Genomic DNA, 20,338 nt, shown 5'->3' with positions numbered 1-20,338 from the left:
GTAATCCGATTCGCAAATTCATGTAACCCTAGTAACTGTCAAAAAAAAGTACAGTGGAGATGGCAACATCGCTATAATCGTGTTCGAGCGGATTCCACTGCTGAACAGATAATTGGAATATCAGCTTGCGCATGAAAAATGTAAAGATTACAGCTGTTCTTTGGTTACTTCTTCTCAAGTAAGTTTGTACCTCGTAAATCTGAGTGAATGCTCCTAGATGCAGTAATGTGAGGAAAGGGGCGTTCCAGCAGACGAAAAAGTAAAAAAAAAACAAACTTAGCGAGATATATTTAGTTGAAGTGGGCGTGTAAATATAACCCACGGTGATCATTCTCATATTGTTGTGCCATACAGTTTTAAAGAGAAAGACTCTTGCCATGTTCGACACACACACACTATTCAAATACTGCTGCTGCGTTTTGATTCGACCACAGCTATACATGTATAGGAGTCAATTCGATTACCGATTAGATAAGTTGGGAAACAAACTTTATTTGGGAAGATATGGGGCATGGGCAACGTATCTGGGGGAGATTCAAATCTAGAAATGTGACATTATAAGGTCCGGGCCTAATTCTAACTGATTAAAACAGAAAAATAAAATAAAATATACCCGTCACCTGCATTTTTATAGGCAGTTTATTAAATGCACACAACTTAATCTATATTTCATTTCTCTCTGCTCGGCCTCATTCCCTTCTATTCAATGGGATTACACTTGATAGCGCTACTTAATTTCTGTGATTTTTGCGATGTTATCGTCATCCTACACAAATCTCAAGGAAAAAAAAATTCCAGAAATATTTTAGAATGCTCAAACAGCAAGAACAAATGGTTTCATCACAATTTCATCCAAAATAAATCCTTCTGGTACATCCACCACCCAGCGAATTCACATTTTCCTTGCAATATGCTGCAAGAGCTTCACCTTTGACTAGAGCAGATGATTTTATATTATGTACCCCCTACTTTCCACATTCAAGTCCAATGAGAGAGTTACCAAAAAGCATTAGGCTTATAAGGTACCCTTGAAGTTTAATTCACGCCATAGATAAAATTGGCTTAATTAACTCATTACCTTATGCTGTCGAACCTAATGTTTTGTACAATATCGTGCCTAAAAGTGGTCCTGGGCTTTTTGGTCTATATGATAGTGGAAGCAATAAAATGTAAATTTTAACTAAAAATGGAATCTCTTTCTCACATACACACAGAGCAAAAGAGGCTATGTTAAAATCGCTTTATTTCATGATTGAATCATTGTACAGATGATAGTGTAGTCAAACAACATTTGGCAGTGGTTGATCTAACTATAGGTGGTAGTTGAATCAACAGTCTTTCTTTCATCACACACACTCACATACAGTGGTATAAATACAGTTTTGCAAGGATGATACATCTATCAAGCCTGTTACAACAAAAAGTTCATTTCTGGATAAATGTACATATATTCTGCGTCAGCAGGAAGGAAAGAGCCACTTCCCACTATCAGGATATGATTGAGGACTTACACTGGAAATGTTAATCTTCAGGCAATGTTACTTTGCTACCATCTTCCTGATTCTGTTTAATGCTATTCCTGTTTTGTGCATGGTACATACAGAGATGTTAGTGAGACAGAGCATCATTTAGCTCTATCCAGTAGTGTATTTCCTGTTTCTACATGCTAATACCACTGCATGATCTTGAATGATACTGAATGATTTCTTCAGTACAAATCAACAGGAATTAAGAGATCTGTTCTCATTGAGTGTGTAAAATAAAAGTCTTAATCTGGACACTTATCAGTGAAGGTGAGCAAATATTAATAGAAAAAAATAAAAAAATAATTGTTGAAATGACCACCATGGTGAAGATATTTTGAGAAATTCTTATTTCTATTGCTGGTCCATCTATTATCTAATTTGACTTCATGTTTTACATCAGTTTTTTTCCTAACATCTTAGTATTGCTATTTAGCTGCTTCTGAAAGAGTATATTGTGAAATCATTGAAATGATGAAGACAGGGCTTAATACTAAAGTTATGATAAAAACAACTTTTTTTTTATATTAAAGAAATCAAGCTGAAGGATCATGGACAACTTTCACAAAATACATGATGATCTTGAGAAGGCCATCGAGAAGGATGAGACCAGTAACACTTATAACAACAGTGACTATGAAGAAACTCTCAGACATGGGCCTTTAACAGCACGCCAGTGGCTAGGTACTGTTATACACTCCAGAAAATTTCAGGTCAGCTTCATTCAGTCATAATCATTTATTATTTACAGAAATTGCTGTGACAATAACAATTTGTAAGTTACAGTTTGTTGGTTTTTATATATGTTCAGCAGGGGGCTGGTCATTTCACCCCAAAACTATATTGCCCCTTTGGTCAAATTAAACTCTCCCAACCATGATGATATTGTAAGAACATATTGTACCAACACCAAAAGCCTAATCATCCCAGGCCCAAAAGACAAATCAATTAATGATGCCACTATAGTAGCTATGAACATAGGTATTATCAACAGAGCCATATGTTTTTCAAACACTGTACATTTTGCAAGCTCAGTTGCCTCTTTCCAACAGAACCTTAGCTTGTGAACAAGTTCAGCCACCAACTTAACAAAAATAGCATTTCACAATATGCATTCAGAGTACATATATCACTATGGCCTGTAAACACTATTTGTATTGCCAAGCAGCCATTTTTGTTTAGTAATGGTATACCGATACCAAAGAGCTCTTAAGTTTAACTGTTGCAGATGTGTTTTGGATTGTAAGATTAGTTATCTGAAGTGTGTGGTGGCTGAGTATTGTGAGTGTATCTTGTTTCAGTGCAGTTGTTACCATATTAGTATTATATGATGTATTATATATATATGTCAGTTATAAAAGTTCTTTAAAATTGAATTCTTTTCCATGAGCTCCCCGTTTGTGGGGTTTGCACATAAATCATTAATATTGTTGTCACAGGTTGGGGTGGTGGTGCTGGTGGTAATTGACATTGTCTTGGTGCTGGCGGAGCTGCTGTTAGACCTGCAGATTGTTGCAGTGGAAGGAGAGCACCACTTCATAGTCCCTGTTGTTCTTCACTACTGCAGTATTGGGATTCTTGGGTTTTTCATCATTGAAATTACTGTCCGATTATTTGTAATGCGCCTTACCTTTTTCTCGCACAAGCTAGAGGTGGGTATGCTTTATGAATGCTTTCTTTTTATCACTAAAGAGTCTTTTAAGAGTTGTTAAAGAGACAAACTGACTATGAATTCATATTGTGTGTGGGCTGGTAGTAGAATGAGTAAAGGTGAGCTGGGGTTGAATTAGGAAAAAAGGAGACATTTTAACAGGCTTAATATAAAATTTGAAGTATCTGATTTGTTAAGAGGTATTAAGGCATATATTATGCATTTCATTGACCTTTATTTATATTTTGTTAAGTTTACAAAATAGAATGTTAGACACATTTTTTACAGATAGGGCTTGTAAACTATAATAAAACAAAAACATATGCTATTTGTGATGTTCAAGTATGATGTGTGCAAAGCCTGTAAATTGTAGAAAAAAATAATAATAAAACTAAGAAGTTCATGGAAACACCATAGTTCAACTTTGCACACATATGGAAAAGATAAAATCTAGAAGTTCTTATAAATACCAGATTCCATCAAGCAGTAAGAAATCTGGTTCATGATAATACAAACGAGGAACAAAGTTATGCGTATATCAGTTCTTTCTTGTCGCTTGCAGATTTTTGATGCTGCTGTGGTCATTGTTTCCTTTGTACTTGATGTTATATTCCGAAATCATGTTGACGCCTCAAGTGGTGTAGGGCTTCTGGTTGTTCTTCGACTTTGGAGGGTCACCAGGATAATCAATGGTCAGTTTTAGCCTTGTTCTCATGCATTTTGATCTTGTTTCAATATCTTTTTTCCTTTTCTGGAGGTAATTAAAAAAGAATGGGCATTATTCTCCATAAAATAATTTCTCACATCTTTTATTTGTACCTAGAGACATCTTTGACTTCATTTTTTTTCCTGTGGTTTGAAATTAGAATTAAAATACCATTTCTTATGACAGCAACATTATCAAGCAGCAAACACAGGAAATACTACAGTGTATGTACATTTGTAAAATTCTATGCTTGGGAGGCTTAAGTCAAACTTTTGTCTATTTTGAATTAATAAAAATAAAAATAACTTATGCCATCTCCTTTATCATTGCTTCTTCTGCTTGTACAATACTATGAACAGTTTTGCCACTACTGTACAGTTCCATTTAGTTATTTTCATAACTGTTGTTTACTCCACTACCATCACTCTTGCCCTTATTGCATGCATGCCAGATAGCTTCATTTAAATCACATAAACACTTGCATGGTTTTTTTTCCCCTCTCTCTTTTACTCACTTACACATACACAAACACATGCTGCAAGAAATTAAGTTTGTGCAATTTATTAGTAAATCAGATCATCTTTGCCAGTCTGAAGTAAAATTTTGAAATAGAGAAACTGTTTTAATGGTAACAAAAGGAAATGAAACTTCCTTTCCAATTTCAGGCATTGTAGTTTCTGTCAAACGACAGGCAGAAAACAAGATTGAGAAAGAAAGACAACTTCGACTGGCATGTGAGCAGGAACTAGCAAAGTTTCGCACATACTGCACTTCCCTGGAGTCAGAGATTGAAGCTCTTTATCGTCTGCTGAAGCAGCATGGGATACAATACTCTGAAAAGACAAACAAGCGGCCCACGAGCAGTCAAATCAATGTTGTGGCTGAAGTGAACTGTGGTAGCTTCAGTGGTGAAGACTTGAATGGGAATGAGGGTGGTGGAATCGAATCCTTAGAGAAAGAGGAAGTCGAGAGAGAAAACATGGAAGTCACTAATGCTGCTTACTGAAGTCCAGGCAAGTTCACTCGTTTGAAAAGCTCCTATTGAGTTAGGGCTAAGATACTGTGGATCTGATACATAATTTTTTTCTACTAACACAGGTGCTAATTGGTAGTGTAGAAGTATGCCAGTTAAGGGTGGCATTGTCTTTACTAAAAAAATGTGGTCAGCATATGTGGCATTTATTTACTTATTAATTGTTTTGGGGCAGACATCTGTTTTTTGCAGATGTTACCGCAGTTTGCTATGTGATGGCTTTTATTACTTTCATGAAAGTGATAAAAAAAACACATGTACTTAAAAGTACATGGCAATGTAAAGGAATAGCATATTGAAATCTTTTCTGTAGCATATTATTGCACTTTTATGCTGTCAGTAGCCGAAGTAATGGCACAATTGTTCACTAAATAAAACTTGTTTGAATAACCAGTAAAAAGAATACTGATTATGAATACTCACTGAGTAGATTATCGATTATGTCCTAGTAAGAAGGTGGTTGTCATGATAGGCCACCAGAAAATATATTTATTGAATTTTTAATCATTAAAAGATTATATGGATAATGGTAATGGTGGTGATAGTGATTTAAAAAGGTGGAAGTTGTGAAGTCTAATGTGCTAGTGTTGATTATATACTGATCTATGATGGACATACTTTTCATTGAAGGCTTTAATCATGTTAGTCATGCGTCCCTTGCTTGGTACCTGTCACATGGATAGATGGAGCAGCTGACAGGGCCTACCATTCTTGCCTATTTTGAGCAATAGTAAGTCCTGCACAGGACACCCAGTCCAGGCTTTGATGTTTATAAGCTAGTTCTTCCTCTAGTTACTGCGGCGGCGACCACCCAAGGAAGGAACCTTGAAGGATAGTCTTTGATATGTCGACCATGAAAGCATTTGTACATTATTAATCAACAAAAGTTTTATAGTTTATTATATGAAATCCACCATTTGCAGCTGGTGGATTTGTCTTCAACAGCCATTTTACAGCTGAAATAGGAAAAAGAATGGAAGTAAAAGACGTAGAGACGAGGAGACTGAAAGAATGGGTAGTCTACTAGGATAAGCAACATTTTCTACACAGCACCATGTCAAGGCAGTTATTTCCCCTCCCAGATTCTGTTATTGAAATGTTTTGATAATTTATGCAGATGTGTCTTCACTTGAAAAGGTTGGAGATTTGTCATTTGCTTAAATGTGATTAAATGAACACTATGATCGATAGTGGAAGGTGAGAAAAACTCAACAAGAGATTTGAATGCTGATACGTTATCTATCGTGGACCTTTCTTCTGTAACGGCCCTGGTTGCAATATTAGAGTGCAGATCAGAAATGTCTCCATAAATTGTTTGTGTGTGTTGTTTTATCTTTTCTAACTGTAAATAGTGCCTGAACACAAAAATGTTCAAACATTATCAAGAATGGATAACGCCAAAGATCACATTACCATTTGTTATCCATTTTTCAAAGTATTGCATCTCAAAAGTGGGGCTGTTATGAACATGTTATTTTACCAGTCTGAGATTAAAGTTCTCAATATTTCTTTCTGTGAGATTTATACAGGTCTTTTTAACCTTGGAAGGTGCCTTGAATGAATAGCTGCCTCTTGAGAGGTATGTTTCTTGCATAGTTCCAAAAGTCTTGCAAAGCAAACTGTATGGCTGGAGATTTGCTGTTCTTTTAATTAAAATGAATTGTTCATGAATTTTTTGGGAAACCTTTATGTGAGTGTAAGATTCTAGGACATAGTCAGTATAATATATAGCTTGCAAACGCAATTCTGTTTTTCCAATAGCTGAATAAGAAAATGGAGTTAGGAAGTTCCAGTAGGAATGTCGCTCATCCACAGGGTTATTTGAAAACGGTGCTCATTTTACTTAAATCTAGACATCAAGATCTGTTTCATGTTGCATTTTTCAAGATGATATTATGTTACATTTTACTTTCACACTTACAGTTTTCACTAAGTTGGAGAAAGGAGTTTATTAAAGTGCTAGATGTGCACAAATAAAAAAAAATTATATCTGTATATTAAGTTTTAGTTGTAAAAGTTATGCTGCACAAATCTTGTGTATTCTTTGTCTCCATGTGTTTCATGTTCTTTCTACAGTGTTTGTTACATTTTTAAGGGCACCATGTTATTATGGATTTCAAAATTATAATTTACAGAAATAAAATGTGTAGCACTTTTGCTGTTTGTGTAAATGTCAGATTTAGTAAACTCTTGTAATACTTATTAAGTAGGTTTAATGCATATGGATGCTTTATATATATATAAATAATTTTGGAAAAATAATTGTTGGCTTAAACTATAATTGCTAAATGGTTCGATATAGGTGACCAGACCTAGCTGAGGGCAAGCAATTTTACTAGCAAATATGCTATAAGAAAGGATTGTTCTAATTTTCAAATGTGAAAATATTGCTTATACTCATTTGTGAGCAATATTGCTTGTGTTCTTGTCTTCCTTTGTTTCTGTTTTAAACATGCCTTTGTAAAAGATTGAGCAAACTGTAGACTTCGGTGTTGTTATGTTACAGTATTGTTCTTGTTAAAACTGACTTCAAGATAATATTTACTTGAGTCTCCATAATCCAACATCAAATAGAGGGATCACCAAGAATGTCTGATGTCAGAATTAAATTGGAGACTTAAGCAATGTCATGCCTTGGCAGGATGGTAACTGTCTTCCAGATGCATTTTTTTTTTTTATTAGCTGCAATCATCCGGGTCAGTGTGTGATATCTGTTTATTGCAATCCTCATCAAGATATTATTTCAGTTTCAATTATACAAATGTTATTTTGATTGCAATAATTTTTAAGAGCAAATGTCTCTTGGTTGTAATAGTCATTTTCCAGAGTCAGTGACTTAGTCAAATAGACTATTTGTTTTTAATTGAATCAGCATCATATACCAGTTCAACTAGTCCCAACTTATGTCTCAGGTGCCAAAAATTTCACTGTGCTGTCATGCTGGGTAGTGGTGGTCTTCAACAAGATTAGAAGAGCTGAAATTCACCTAAACTGAATATTTGCAACCCGTATTTGGTTCATTTTTATATTTTTATACACTGTTGTGCTGACAGGTCTTCATGCCACCTACAATTTGGCTGCATGATTTCTTTTTAGGTTCAGAAACTGGAGATTTCTGTATGCCCACTGGTTTGGGTTCTCAATTTCTGTGGAGAGACTACAGCTGGAGTATTTTGTGATATCAGTCATCTTCTGTCTGATAATTATTATTTCTTCTTCAGTTCTTAATGTTGATTACTATGATCAGTATTTTCATACTGGATGCCACAATTCATTGTATTGTGTATATATATATTCATAAGTATAAATAATTATTACATATGTTTAATATGAATTATTAGACATACACCAGGATGTTTTCCTTAACTTCTAAATATTGTTGCTAATAGTAATATCTTTTTGAAAAAGCTTCAATAATGTAGAAGTATTCAGAATCTAGAGAAGCTGTGTTTAAGCTGCATTACCATGATTTAGTGATGTTCCATGGTTGTCTTCATGGTTAAAAGCTGAAGCAGTTATTCACAAGTGTAAAAAGAAGTGTTGTTAGATGTAATTTCCTAGACTGTAATTTTCATGTTTAGGCAGAAAGAGGTTGATATTTTTGTAACCACCTACCCCTTAATAAATCAGTATGTTTTCTTAATAAGATATTCCAAACTTATTGTCTTCCATTGCTATATACATCTACAAGTGTCATGCTCACACTCTGCCTGTGCCTTAAAAATGAAATAAAACTATATGCATAAAACATCACACTGGACTTTAGACAGTGGCGTGTGTGTGCATGCAAGAACGATCTGTAAATGTAACACTTGGATCCAGATCCTGCTCGAGAAGTACAATCCTTGGTGTGTATGTGACAAAAAGTCAATTTCCTAGCAAGGAAATACAAAACTAAATAAGGCAAATGATCTTTGATCTAAGAGGCGTACTTGGTTCACGAATTGATATTTGTGACAAGTATATCAAATTTGCAGCCTTGTGCCTGTTACTTTCCACTTAATGTCCAATCCTCCTCCAGACCAGCCCCTAACAGAGTGACCAGGCAGAGCAATCCTCTGTCTTCTGTTTTATCATCTTTGCTCAAAGTCCACTCCATAATCTCTGGCAACCTTTTCGACAAAAGCTTGATAGGTTTGGACAATTCACTGAAAGTTGCTGACTTGGTTCTTTCTGTTGATACATTGAACTCTACATCAGTCATGCCAGCCTTCCCATCTGCTTGCACTGAAGCAGGATCTTTGCCTTCGTGTCGTAGTATCATCCCAACACAACAGTGATAATATTTTATTTAATCCTATTAATCAAAGACATCTGGAGATCAGAGAATGTTGTGGCACTGAGCCTGTTTTTTCAAATCTTTATTTTTAAGATTATGAAGAAATATGAAATTGAGGAGCCAAAGGCCTTTAAAACTATCTTCTTTTTATAATTACGTAGAGTAAATGTCCACAATAATAAATTCCTAGACCAAGGGAGGTGAAAATTGTAAGGAAATGACCTCAAACAAGTTAGTAGCTTCCCCTTGAGTTACGGGGTCGAGTCAGCCCGCACACACATTTTACAACCCGGCGCTAGGCGAAAGACAAATTAATACTGCGACTCCTCCCCCACAAAGAGTGAACAATTTATCAACAAAAAACAAAAAAATATTAGAATAATTATACTTTTAGGCTTAACTCTATTTTCGTAACTGAAAATTTAAACAATAAACCTATAGGTTTACATATAAGGTAAAGAAACAAATCGTGTTAATAAAATATGTACAGCGAAATGATTTATCGTATGACAAATCATGCGAGCTTATCTTTACAAAATCGGTCACGAATGGTACAATTAAATAGCTATTAAGCTGTTATGGTGGTTCGCATTAAATGTTTCGGTTAACATCCAGGCAGATGTCGCTGTTGCGAGGCTATAGCTATTTTCTGAAGTGGAGTTGACACCCAACGACAGTGAAATTGGTTTATTGCTGTAGTCAGATATGTTCTTCAAACAGGGTTGACTATCCTGTCACCGTTATCACGTTACTGTTCAGCTTTTGTTCCCCCTCCTCTACCTCACACAGCTCGTGACTTGTGACCTCCAGATAACGCCATAGTGAATATAGTGTGAATCTGAAAAAGCCTGGTCGTTTCCTTTCCTTTTGAAAGAAAAAGGTTTTTCTAGGCCTCTGAATTTTTCAGATTTTTTTTTTTGTCAGTTCAAATGTTATCGCTCCCTGTCCTGCCACCAATCTAGCCAAGGGGAAAATTACCTTTTTGCACTGGACAATCTTGATGGCTCAAGGAGGAAGTGATATAGAAAAATGTGCTACGGGAGAAGGAATATCTTTACAGGTACGTGGAACGTCTGCACATTACACCTGCAAAGTGAAACAAATCACCCATTATTTTAATAAGTAATAAATAGATATTTTTACAATCATACGTCATAACAGTAAATGCAAACCAGAGGGTGTCAAATTCCCAACACAGTCAGGTCAGCCATTTGAGAAGATGACTGTGGACACAGAAAACTTTTAGAAGAAATTTTCATAATCGTTAAAAAAATGTGGTCTTCAACATTTGCAAAGGCTAAACAAATCTTCTGTCTCAGGTGTAGTCACGCGACAGTATCTTTCTTTTGACAACTGACTGCAGAAGGATGACAACACTAAACAGATGGTTCATCGAGGAGTCAACATTTTTGAATCTGGTCTCTAACGATGTGCTTTTTGATCAGGATTGGTTATCTTCTTGACGTAATGATGATGATGATGATGATGATGATGATACAATAATAATAATCGCATTTGTATAGCGCCTTTATCTCGCAACAGCAGGACCCAAAACTCTTTGCAGTAATGAGTTCAGTTGTATAACATCTTTACCGTCAACAAGACAAGCTCATTCACTGCACAGGAAGAGCAAATAACTGTCCAGTGAATAAACAAAGCACTAAGATGAAGCGGGGATGTAACATAACAGCATATAATGTGGCAATAGCCACTTTCTTTTAGGAAGAATGCAGGAAGATCAGGCCGGGTGGAGATCGGCGTGAAGAATATGTTGTACATAAAATTCATATTCAACCAATTGGAAGATTACCCCAATCAACGACGTCAGACTATGGGTCTAAATAATATTATATTAAATTATATTAAAGTCGTTTGTTGTTCAATTACTTTATCAACGCATCCGAGTAAAGAAGTTGAAGCAGAACTGAACATTTACATTACAAGTTTTTACAAATTATCTGGATTGTGTGAGGGGTACAAAATCACAGACCATGAACAATGTGGCAGAATACGGAGACCAAAACTTTAACAAACACTTAAATATTATCTGTCCATTCCATTTAAGGAAAAAGGCAGAAAGCTACAAAGAATCCAGTACACAGAAAAATTAAAGATGTAGATCAACAATTTGATGGCAATAAAACCAGAACAGATAGTCGACAAAGCAGAAAAAAGCCTGTTATTAACTTTATTAAATAAATATTAAATTTTCTTAATCATGGTTAGGGACCAAGGTCTTGTTGCGTCTCTAAGCCACTTACAGACCTGTATAAAGGCCGACGAGTCTCTAAATGCGATAAAGGGAGGGTCTTGTCGAAACTTTAAGCCACTTCCGGCGACAGACCCGTCCTCCACGCTAGAGATCGCTTCCTCGTCTCGAGGCTCGCTAAAGATGGCTGCTGTATTCTTGATGCTGTGTGAAGCGGAAAGAAATCTTCACAGAATTTCGAGATAGAGCTGACCCCATTAATATATGACGATTAAGCACTCTACCAGCGAGTAAGATTCCGCTATCACGACATCTTGCAGATCGTCGATGATAAATTATAGAAGTGGACAGTAATTGCGAATCGGGGGCGCAGTGTCACACCCACATTTGCAAATGTACCCTGCACTTCGTTTTTATGCGACGGATGCCTTTCAAAATGTGTGTTACGATCTAGCATATTTTATCCAAATTGTCATGGTACATAGAAACAAAGCTATGCAGTGCTAATGTCACTTTATCTGCTGACTAACGATGTATTTATGAGCTTTTCTAACAAACTCTTAGGTTGTTTTCAGTCAATTTGATATGCTTGATATAGTCTCTCTCATCGACATAAATGTTGCTGCCTTGTCAAATGCTATTTGCCAAACAATTGAAAATCCTGTAAACATAGAAAATACAAAAATACTTTACTTACCAAAACAAACAAAGTGCAGCTTATCTCGGCAGGTGAAAAGATGATAAACAAATGTTCTTGGATTGTTGAAAACCTCCGCTTGCTAAGATTTTTTTCTGGTTTGCGTATTATTATTATTATTATTATTATTATTATTATTATTATTATACACGATTAAATCCGCATGCCTAAACATTCTTTTGGCTGTCGCTAGGGAGTTTACGTCTTACGACGGAATCATTTTTAACACAATATTACAGTTCAAGTCTTGGAAGCGATTTCGCTTTTGTTTTCCATTGAAAGAAAATTATTATGATGTGATCCTCATAAAGATTGCAGCGAAGCCAAAATCTTCTAATGTCTATTTAACTCGTGCGTCTGTTTCCCGTATCTGTCTATTTATTCTTTTTGTTTGTGTGCGTGCGCGCGCGCGTGTGTGTGTTACAACTAAGAATCTGGGTTGTCGGTAACGGTTATCCCACACATTATCACTGCTAATAACCGACTCCATATCAAAAATATAAATTATTATAATTAAAGACATCGTTGTATCTGGTGTAAATGTGACTTCATCTTTCAACAGAAAAGCGTCAGAATGGAAACGGAAAGACTAGGAGGAATAAATAAACAGAAAAAGTCAACTTGTTCATGCTTCCTTTTCCTTTTCCTTGTGATTTACTTGTAAACAAAAGTTTCCTCAGGATGCATCTTGATAAAGATAACAAAAATTCAGATAAATTATAATAAACAATTTAAAACATGTTTTTAAATTGTTGTATTACATCATCATTCTGTCTGTTAGTGGTCGGCATATCAAACTCGTCCTCGGACTCATGCTTCAGTATTTCAGTAAAGATCAGATGTCTATCGGTAAGACTATACAAAGCTAGATTACATGATTTCTCTTGGCAATCAATAGGTTTTAGTGAAAGGCTTAACAGAAAATTGACCATATTAGAGAACGGAAACATCCCAAAGCAAAGAACCAAAAATCAACAACAAACAAACAAACAATAAAAAATACCATAATTTTGACACACCACATGTCAATCTCAAGACTTTGTTCGTAACCACTACACTACAGAGACGGTGCCCACGATATTTACTAATGTAACCTACTTGTAGTTCAACATTGTCTCGGTGGTTTTGTGCCCTCCTTTATTTTACTTTTACCTGTCATCAGTTTTAGCAGGGCTTCTGCTTACGCAAAAAAATTGCATACAGTACGCATTAAAAGTTCGGAGGACCCCTTCAATTTTCGTCAATGGGGTCCCAGGGGACCCCTTCAAATTTGGGCGAAGAACAGATACAAAATCGTGTAAGTATCGTGTCTGACATCGTAGCCCAATCTATTGTTGTCGTCTGCTACAGGGTGAGAGTAACTTCCCTTGCACTGTTTTTTTTCCCCCTTACCAAGAAGAGTTCCATTAAAGGCCGATATCTTCCCACCGGGGGGAAATGAGGGGTATCGCCCGTGCAAGGGAAGGTAGGAGTACACGAGGTGTGGACTGCCATCAATTACTACCCGGACAAAAGGCGGGGTGGACATCACAGGGACTGCCGACTAGCATGGCTATAAATCGTCTCCCTCACCCTACCTGATCTCACGGCTACCGACAACTTATAACTTCAAAGAAAGTCCTTTCCTTGTTGTCCTAACGATGGCGCCGTCAAATATACTCGGTTTAGAAAAAATCCCGAGACTAAGCTAAACATTTGTGTTTGTCTCACCTACTGGTTGCTAAAGAAAGGAAAGGGTGCTGTACTTTGAAACATTGTCTGACGGGAAAACAGTTCCAGTCTTGACCCTGGCAGTTCCCCTTCTTCTCAGATTTTATCTCATCGAATGTCTCGCTTCAACAAAGGCTTCATGACCAGCCGGCCAATTTTCGGTAAGTGGATTATGAAACTGCTATCTTAGGAAATAACGATGATGATACATTGAGTGGGCTAACTGTGAGTGGTTTACTGGCTCTAGGCTCCTAGAAGAGCTTTTTCTTGTCACTGGGCCAAGCGAAGGTGGAACTGAGAGCTGCTATGAAGTAGTAACCACAAGGCTTTATATCAGTTTCATAAGGCTTGATGTAATTTATATCAGCTGCAGGTAATTCTTTTCCGAACTGAAAAGGACAAAATGAATGTCTCTGCCCTGTGACTTATATGTCCTGCATGTCTCCTTTACAAACATTTCGGAACATCTGACTGCAAAGGTTCGACAGCCACAAACAAATCGCAAACGTCTCACTTTCGAAGAGGCCAACCATCTGTGATATCATTTGTTTTAAATCGGAGAGGGAATCAACACCACGATGCCCAAACAATAAGGAAAGTGGAGAAGAGAAGACAGAAGAAGAGGAAAGATACAGGGAGGAGGATACATGGAAAGTGTGGACAGCGCTGGTGTGATTAACTCCCCATGGTGCTTTGAGGAACCGTGAAAAATGGACAGAACTGGTGGCGAGGTCACCGTTGGTCAACGAGCATGAAAGCTGGGGGTCACATGACAGTGATTTGTCACTGGCCACCTTAGAAACTCAGCTTCATCTCCATGTTCCGGTGAGATGGTCGAGGAACTCGGGAAAATGTGCTTCTGGGGAAGAGATGGAGATGAGAAATGATGTTACAAAACCAGATGCGTAGGTAGAAATAGTAGGTTGCCATGAGAACGGTGTGGTAGGTAGAAGTGGTATTCGAATATTAACGTCTCTGTGGTAGGCCTGTAAGTCCAGATGTAACTGTGCTTTCAACATGATCATAGACTTACAAAATGGTGGAAGCAGCACACACACACACACACACCCACTTATCTTTTTAGTCTTCTTTGTCCTCCTAGTGCCGCAACCATACCACCCTAGCGGATCCGGTTCTGGGCCGAGGATCGATCTCCTCCTGGTCTGTCTCCGAACCCTGCGTTTCATCTGTGGGTTTAAGTGCAGAACTTGTCTCGTTAAACTCGGTGTCAAATTGCAATAAAATCAAATTGTCAACCGTACACTGCAGTCTATGCAAAAACTTATTAAATACATTTTTTACTAAAACAAGGATATCGGCCGGCAGCTCTTCGTTGCGATGTAAGTGTAGAAGCAGGACTGAAGTATCGTTGGAAGTCAGAGAAACATTGCAGTGTACTGCTGACGTCAAGCAATGTCTGTAAGACACAATAACAAACACGTTAATGCTTTGTACAAAGCCAGGATAGTGTGTTTTCACGAGCAAACCTTCGATGTCGCAGTTGAAGATGTGAAATATTTTCACGGGTGAGTCCCGTGCTGTGTCCTGGTGACCGTTAGCACGGACACCTCGTGTCGCGTAGTCACTGGGTCAGTGGAACTTATTCTCTCAATTGTCTTGCCGTCCACACAGTCCTCGACATTATGGGATAGCAATTGTCATGAACTGTGGAGGGCCGGCCATCTTGTCACTTATTTCTTGTTGGTGTTCTTTGTAGGGTACTGTTGTCCATTTTCGATGTCCTCCATTGACTGGGCAGGCAACTCTGACCACGCGTACAATGATGTCTGGAGGGGAGAGGATCGGGTAGGTTGTTGCCGTCTGTCACTCCGATCTTGTTCACTCCATTGAGTATGACGTGTGTGTTCCTGGCAGTTGGAGGTACCTAGGGGGACAGTAGCAGAGTGTTTGTGGTCCGTCGTGCACTAGTCATCTTCGTTAACAGCAGCCTCGTTGTCGATGACGTCACCGGTTCTGGGGCGTGTGCGTCTCGGTTCAGCGGATTTGTTCATTGTTGTAAACGGCGAACTTGACTTTTTCACGAAGTTTAGGCACGTTAGTTGCTAACGGCTGTATAGCCTGGTGGCTACCGACGAGGTCTGAAGACTGAAAGGTGGTGTGTTCAAATCTGACAGTGACAAATAAAGTGAGTGAGTGAGTGAGTGAGTGAGTGAGTGAGTGAGTGAGTGAGTGAGTGAGTGAGTGAGTGAGTGAGTGACTGTGAGTGAGTGAGTGAGTGAGTGAGTGAGTGAGTGAGTGAGTTGAGTGAAGTGTGAGTGAAGTGAGTGAGTGAGTGAGTGAGTGAGTGAGTGAGTGAGTGAGTGAGTGAGTGAGTGAGTGAGTGAGTGAGTGAGTGAGTGAGTGAGTGAGCAATGAGTGAGTGAGTGAGTTGAGTGAGTGAGTGAGTGAGTGCTCGCGATGCGAACCATCGTGAGTGACTCTCGTCACAGGTGACTGAGTGAGTGATAACAGTCGAGTTTGTCTAGTGAGTGAGTGAGTGAGTGAGTGAGTTTAGTGAGTGAGTGGCAAAGTATCGTCAGTCAGTGAGCACTTGTAGTGAGTGAGTGAGTGAGTGAGTGAGTGCCGACTGGTGAGTGAGCGATCTCGCAGTGACTACAGTGAGTGAGTGAGTGAGTGAGTGAGTGAGTGTCTAAAGTGAGTGAGTGAGTTGAGTGCAGTACAGTGAGTGAGTGAGTGAGTCACCGATGAGTGTCTCGAGTGACGTGAGTGAGTTGCTAGTGAGTGAACAGTGACGGCCGCCATGAGTGAGTGAGTTGAGCCCCGGGCCGCCGAGTGAGTGAGTGAGTGAGTGAGTGAGTGAGTGAAGTGAGTGAGTGACAGCTTCTCCGGGCTCTCGTGCAGTGACGAATGAGTGAGTTGAAGTGGATGAGTCTATGAGTGAGTGAGTGGTCTAGTGCATACGTGAGTGAGTGACTTGAGTGAGTGAGTGAGTGAGTGAGTGAGTGTGAGTGAACGTTCTATCTGAACATGACTGTCGGGGTTGAGTGAGTGAGTGAGTGAGTTCTCCACAAACAAACAAAACTAGAATGAGTAGTGAAGTGAGTGAGTGAGTGAGTGAGTGAGTGAGTGAGTGACACAAACATGAGTGAGTGAGTGAGTGAGTGAGTGAGTGAGTGCATAATGAGTGAGTGAGTTAGATCAGAGAAGTGAAAAGTGACCGTGAGTGGCACTGAGTGTGAGTGCAGTCGAGTGAATTGTTGAGTGAGTGAGTGTGAAAAGTGAGTGAAAGATGAGTGAGTGAGTCAAACCGAGTGAGTGTACTGAGTGAGTGAGTCAGTGATCAGTGAGTGAGTGAGTGAAGTGAAAGTGAGGTGAATGAGTGAGTGAGTGAGTGAGTGAGTGAGAGTGAAGTGAGTGAAGTGACAGTGAGTGTTCAGAGAGAAGCCGTGAGTTTAGACGTGACTAGTCGAGTGAGTGAGTGAGTGAGTGAGTGAGTTGAGTGCTAAATGATGAGTTTGAACTGAAGTGACTCATTTAATGAGTTATTTGTACAGTGAGTGCAAACACCTTCGATGGTGATGAGTTACGTGAATGAGTGAATGTGAGTGAGTGAGTGACGTGATGCCGAGGTTCGCTTTTCTCCCTTGCGCCAGTGAGTTTTTTTTTTTTTTATCCCAACTTTTATACTTTTAGCAACGTGCCACCTCTCGTTGATGTTTCTTACAACTCTAGTTCTCACTAACTTATTAATTGCCAGGTTACGGTCGAGAACTTCCTCTTGAATGATGGCATCTGAGGCATTCATACTTTCATACATCCTCTCGCATCCACCACCAGGTGCAGCTTATTTAACTTATTTCCAAGATGTCGTTGACAGCGTGGTTAGAATCATCGTCTCAGAAACGGAAAAAGTGAGCACCCCAAGTACAATGAGCATAAGCTCATCACAGATGCTTGCACAGACATCATGACACAGAAATCTCGCCATTTCTGACTTGACATTACAGTGCTTTGTGTGCCTGAAAGGCAGTTGAACAAAGTTGATTTGTTTTGTTTTTTTTTTTTCACATTGTAAAGGGACCCCTTACAGTTAGCCTGGGACCCCTTAGAATTTAGCCTTAGCAGAAGCCCTGAGTTTTAGGCCTTGAGCTATTTTGACTGTCGCAATTAACTTTATACAGCCCTTCATGGTGTTTAAAAGGTTGAATTAGCGCCAGAACAAGTTTCATGGTTTCCAAAGTTTGAAGCGGAGGGTTCCTCTTACCACGGACTGCCTTTCAGAAAAAAAAAATGATATGAAAGACCCATTATCATGGTGATGTAATGGCGAAAATATTCTTCATTATGAAAATAGGCATGAAGAAGATTTAGTGCAGACACGATGTAGACTCAGATGCGATGTTAAAAGGTCCCATGAACTTATCACCGATGTGGAGTGCGGTGTTAGAAACTGGACTTTTCTCTGGGCCAGAATTTTTATGGAGATGGAGGCCATCCTTTCCCCTTTTCTTCCCTCTTCCCTGCCTCTTCAGGTACCCATTCTATATGTGATATAAGCTGACATGGGTTTCAGGTGGGGTGGAGTGCGTGATGCTGTTGCTCCAGCCATGACGGTGTGTACGCTCCTACGATGTCCACGCGCCTTGTAAATGTTTTGTGATTGAAATTTTTATCTCCAGCAACCTCCTCGTTCTCTGGTTTACAATGGTGACGTTCACCTGGTGCTCGTGGCCGCCCGTTTTCTAATGGGATGTAAATAAGTGTAAAGTGATAATTTTATTGTACAGACGTACCTCATGCGGCGGCACGTCTGTTATGCTACTGCAAACCCGTGAACTCGTTGCTGATTTCGTAAAGGTCAGCGTGTGGACGACATTTTCATAGATATGTTCAGCAGTGTCAGGCACAGAAGAGTCGTGATGAATACTAACTGCCATCACAATTGCCAAAAAAAAAAAAAAAATGCCCATGACAGGGCTTTTATTTGTCTATCACTTATCACTGATTGTTGATGATGATGGATTGATGTTCTCTACTGTCCAAAGTCTCTGTCTCTGCTGGAATATGCGTTAACACTTGAACTCTTGAGTTCTTTTCACTATAACTGCTACGTATGTTTTATACCAGTTTCAAGCGCTACCTGAAACTCATCTTTTTCGCTCAGACTGTCTGGACACAATATTCAGAGACATACTTCTGCATAAAAAGGGAAAATAAAGTTTGTCCCCCTAACCCTTTTCAGGTCGCTGGGGTGGGGTGTGTGGGGGGTATGTGGGGTGGGGGTAGGTGTTAGAGACCTCATTTTTGTTGGGGCGAGCTTTACGCGGGGGGGGGGGGGGTTGTCCATCTCCTCTCCCTCGTTACCTTACTTTCCTCAACCCTCTGTGGAGTATGGTACCAGTTCCTGCCAGCTGGGTCGACTGGGGAAAGTTTGCTGAGCCAGTCGGGCATTGAACCAGCCCGCTCTCAGTTCCCATGCCAGCGTTCAACTCAGCTAACCCGACCTCAGCTATCCGCTCGTTTCTGCGAGTTTTTATGCTGTCTACATTTATTACTCTCAGTTTTTTTTTTAATATCAAAAATGCAAACAGGAGACACTTTGCTATTGTGACGATTGCATTATCGGTTGATAGTAATATTAAAGCGTTTAAAAGAGAATGGCCAGTTAAATTTAAATATATCTATTGTTTTTGACAAATATCAAAATCCAGTAAGTTATTTCATTCAATATCATACACTTTTTTGTTGTTTGTTCGTTTGTTTGTTTGTTTGTTTGTTTGTTTGTTTTGTAAGGGGTGTGCACAGCGGTGACTCGACTGATGATGAGGATTTGACGCCCTTTAGTTTCGTATTTAGTGTGACTCATGGTCTTAAAATCTTTGCTTTGCTATTTAATTATTCATATTCTTATTTCAATAAGTGTGTAATATATTAACTTAATTCTAAAATTTTAATAGTTTCGTATTTTATTTTTACTGTGATTGTCTAAAAGTGCGTCCACACGTACACAGTTTGAACACTTTTATTACGCTATATTGAGACACTATTTGAAACGTCTACTGACATTTTAACGTCATCTCATTTTGACGTCATCTCATTTTGACGTCACTTTATTTTGACGTCACATCACCTTCTGCTCCTTCGGTCATTTGTGAAGTGCCTGAGGCGAGGATAAGGCGCTATGCAGGCGAACACTTATTATTAATGCCAGAAGACACAGTGAGCATGTATGACTGAAAGCTTTGTTCAGTGTATCGTTCATTATCGAATTATCTGGAAATCTCAATTCATGAGCTGGAGGCTATACTCAGAACAATTATCAGCCAGCATAGCAAGTGCGTTAGTTTGGATTTTCAGACTGTCAAAGAAAATAAAGTTAAGACGAAACTGCTGTAGGTTCTTGTCCACAATGGGGTCTGTAAAACCATTAAGGTGAGTGCTGAGAATGTTCGTATTCACTTCTAGGTCAGATTTGAAATGTGTGATAGTTTTTAAAGTTCCCTTATTCAAAAGTCTAGATCAGGGGTCTCAAACTCATATTAGCATGTGGGCCGCAGTGGAAAGTAACA

General features: G+C 38.7%; 1 protein-coding gene across 3 annotated transcripts; it reads left to right on the top strand.

Annotated features, from left to right (window-relative positions):
• Positions 1–3: 3 nt before the first annotated feature.
• LOC112561597 (voltage-gated hydrogen channel 1-like) lies at positions 4–8,666 on the top strand. 3 transcript variants are annotated; one of them, XM_025234167.1, is made up of 5 exons: positions 4–178; positions 2,057–2,236; positions 2,963–3,175; positions 3,737–3,866; positions 4,546–8,666. In XM_025234167.1, exons 2-5 carry the CDS (start codon positions 2,075–2,077, stop codon positions 4,884–4,886), a joined length of 846 nt encoding a protein of 281 aa, XP_025089952.1. In that variant the 5' UTR covers positions 4–178; positions 2,057–2,074; the 3' UTR covers positions 4,887–8,666. The 3 variants fall into 3 exon arrangements, with proteins under 3 accessions (XP_025089952.1, XP_025089954.1, XP_025089953.1); XM_025234169.1 differs by lacking the exon at positions 4–178 and adding an exon at positions 1,513–1,532; XM_025234168.1 differs by lacking the exon at positions 4–178 and adding an exon at positions 1,575–1,793.
• Positions 8,667–20,338: the final 11,672 nt, after the last annotated feature.

The sequence above is a fragment of the Pomacea canaliculata genome, linkage group LG4 (genome assembly GCF_003073045.1).
Source record: "Pomacea canaliculata isolate SZHN2017 linkage group LG4, ASM307304v1, whole genome shotgun sequence".
NCBI lineage: Eukaryota > Metazoa > Mollusca > Gastropoda > Architaenioglossa > Ampullariidae > Pomacea > Pomacea canaliculata.
Note: the sequence above shows the minus strand (reverse complement) of the source record. Positions and strands in the feature narration are given on the sequence as shown.

Coding starts and splice junctions, on each gene's coding strand:
- LOC112561597 (XM_025234167.1), top strand. CDS start 2,075: ATGGACAACTTTCACAAAATACATGATGATCTTGAGAAGGCCATCGAG. Junction 2,237..2,962: donor TACACTCCAGAAAATTTCAG/GTCAGCTTCATT, acceptor TTGTTGTCACAG/GTTGGGGTGGTGGTGCTGGT. Junction 3,176..3,736: donor TTTTCTCGCACAAGCTAGAG/GTGGGTATGCTT, acceptor TGTCGCTTGCAG/ATTTTTGATGCTGCTGTGGT.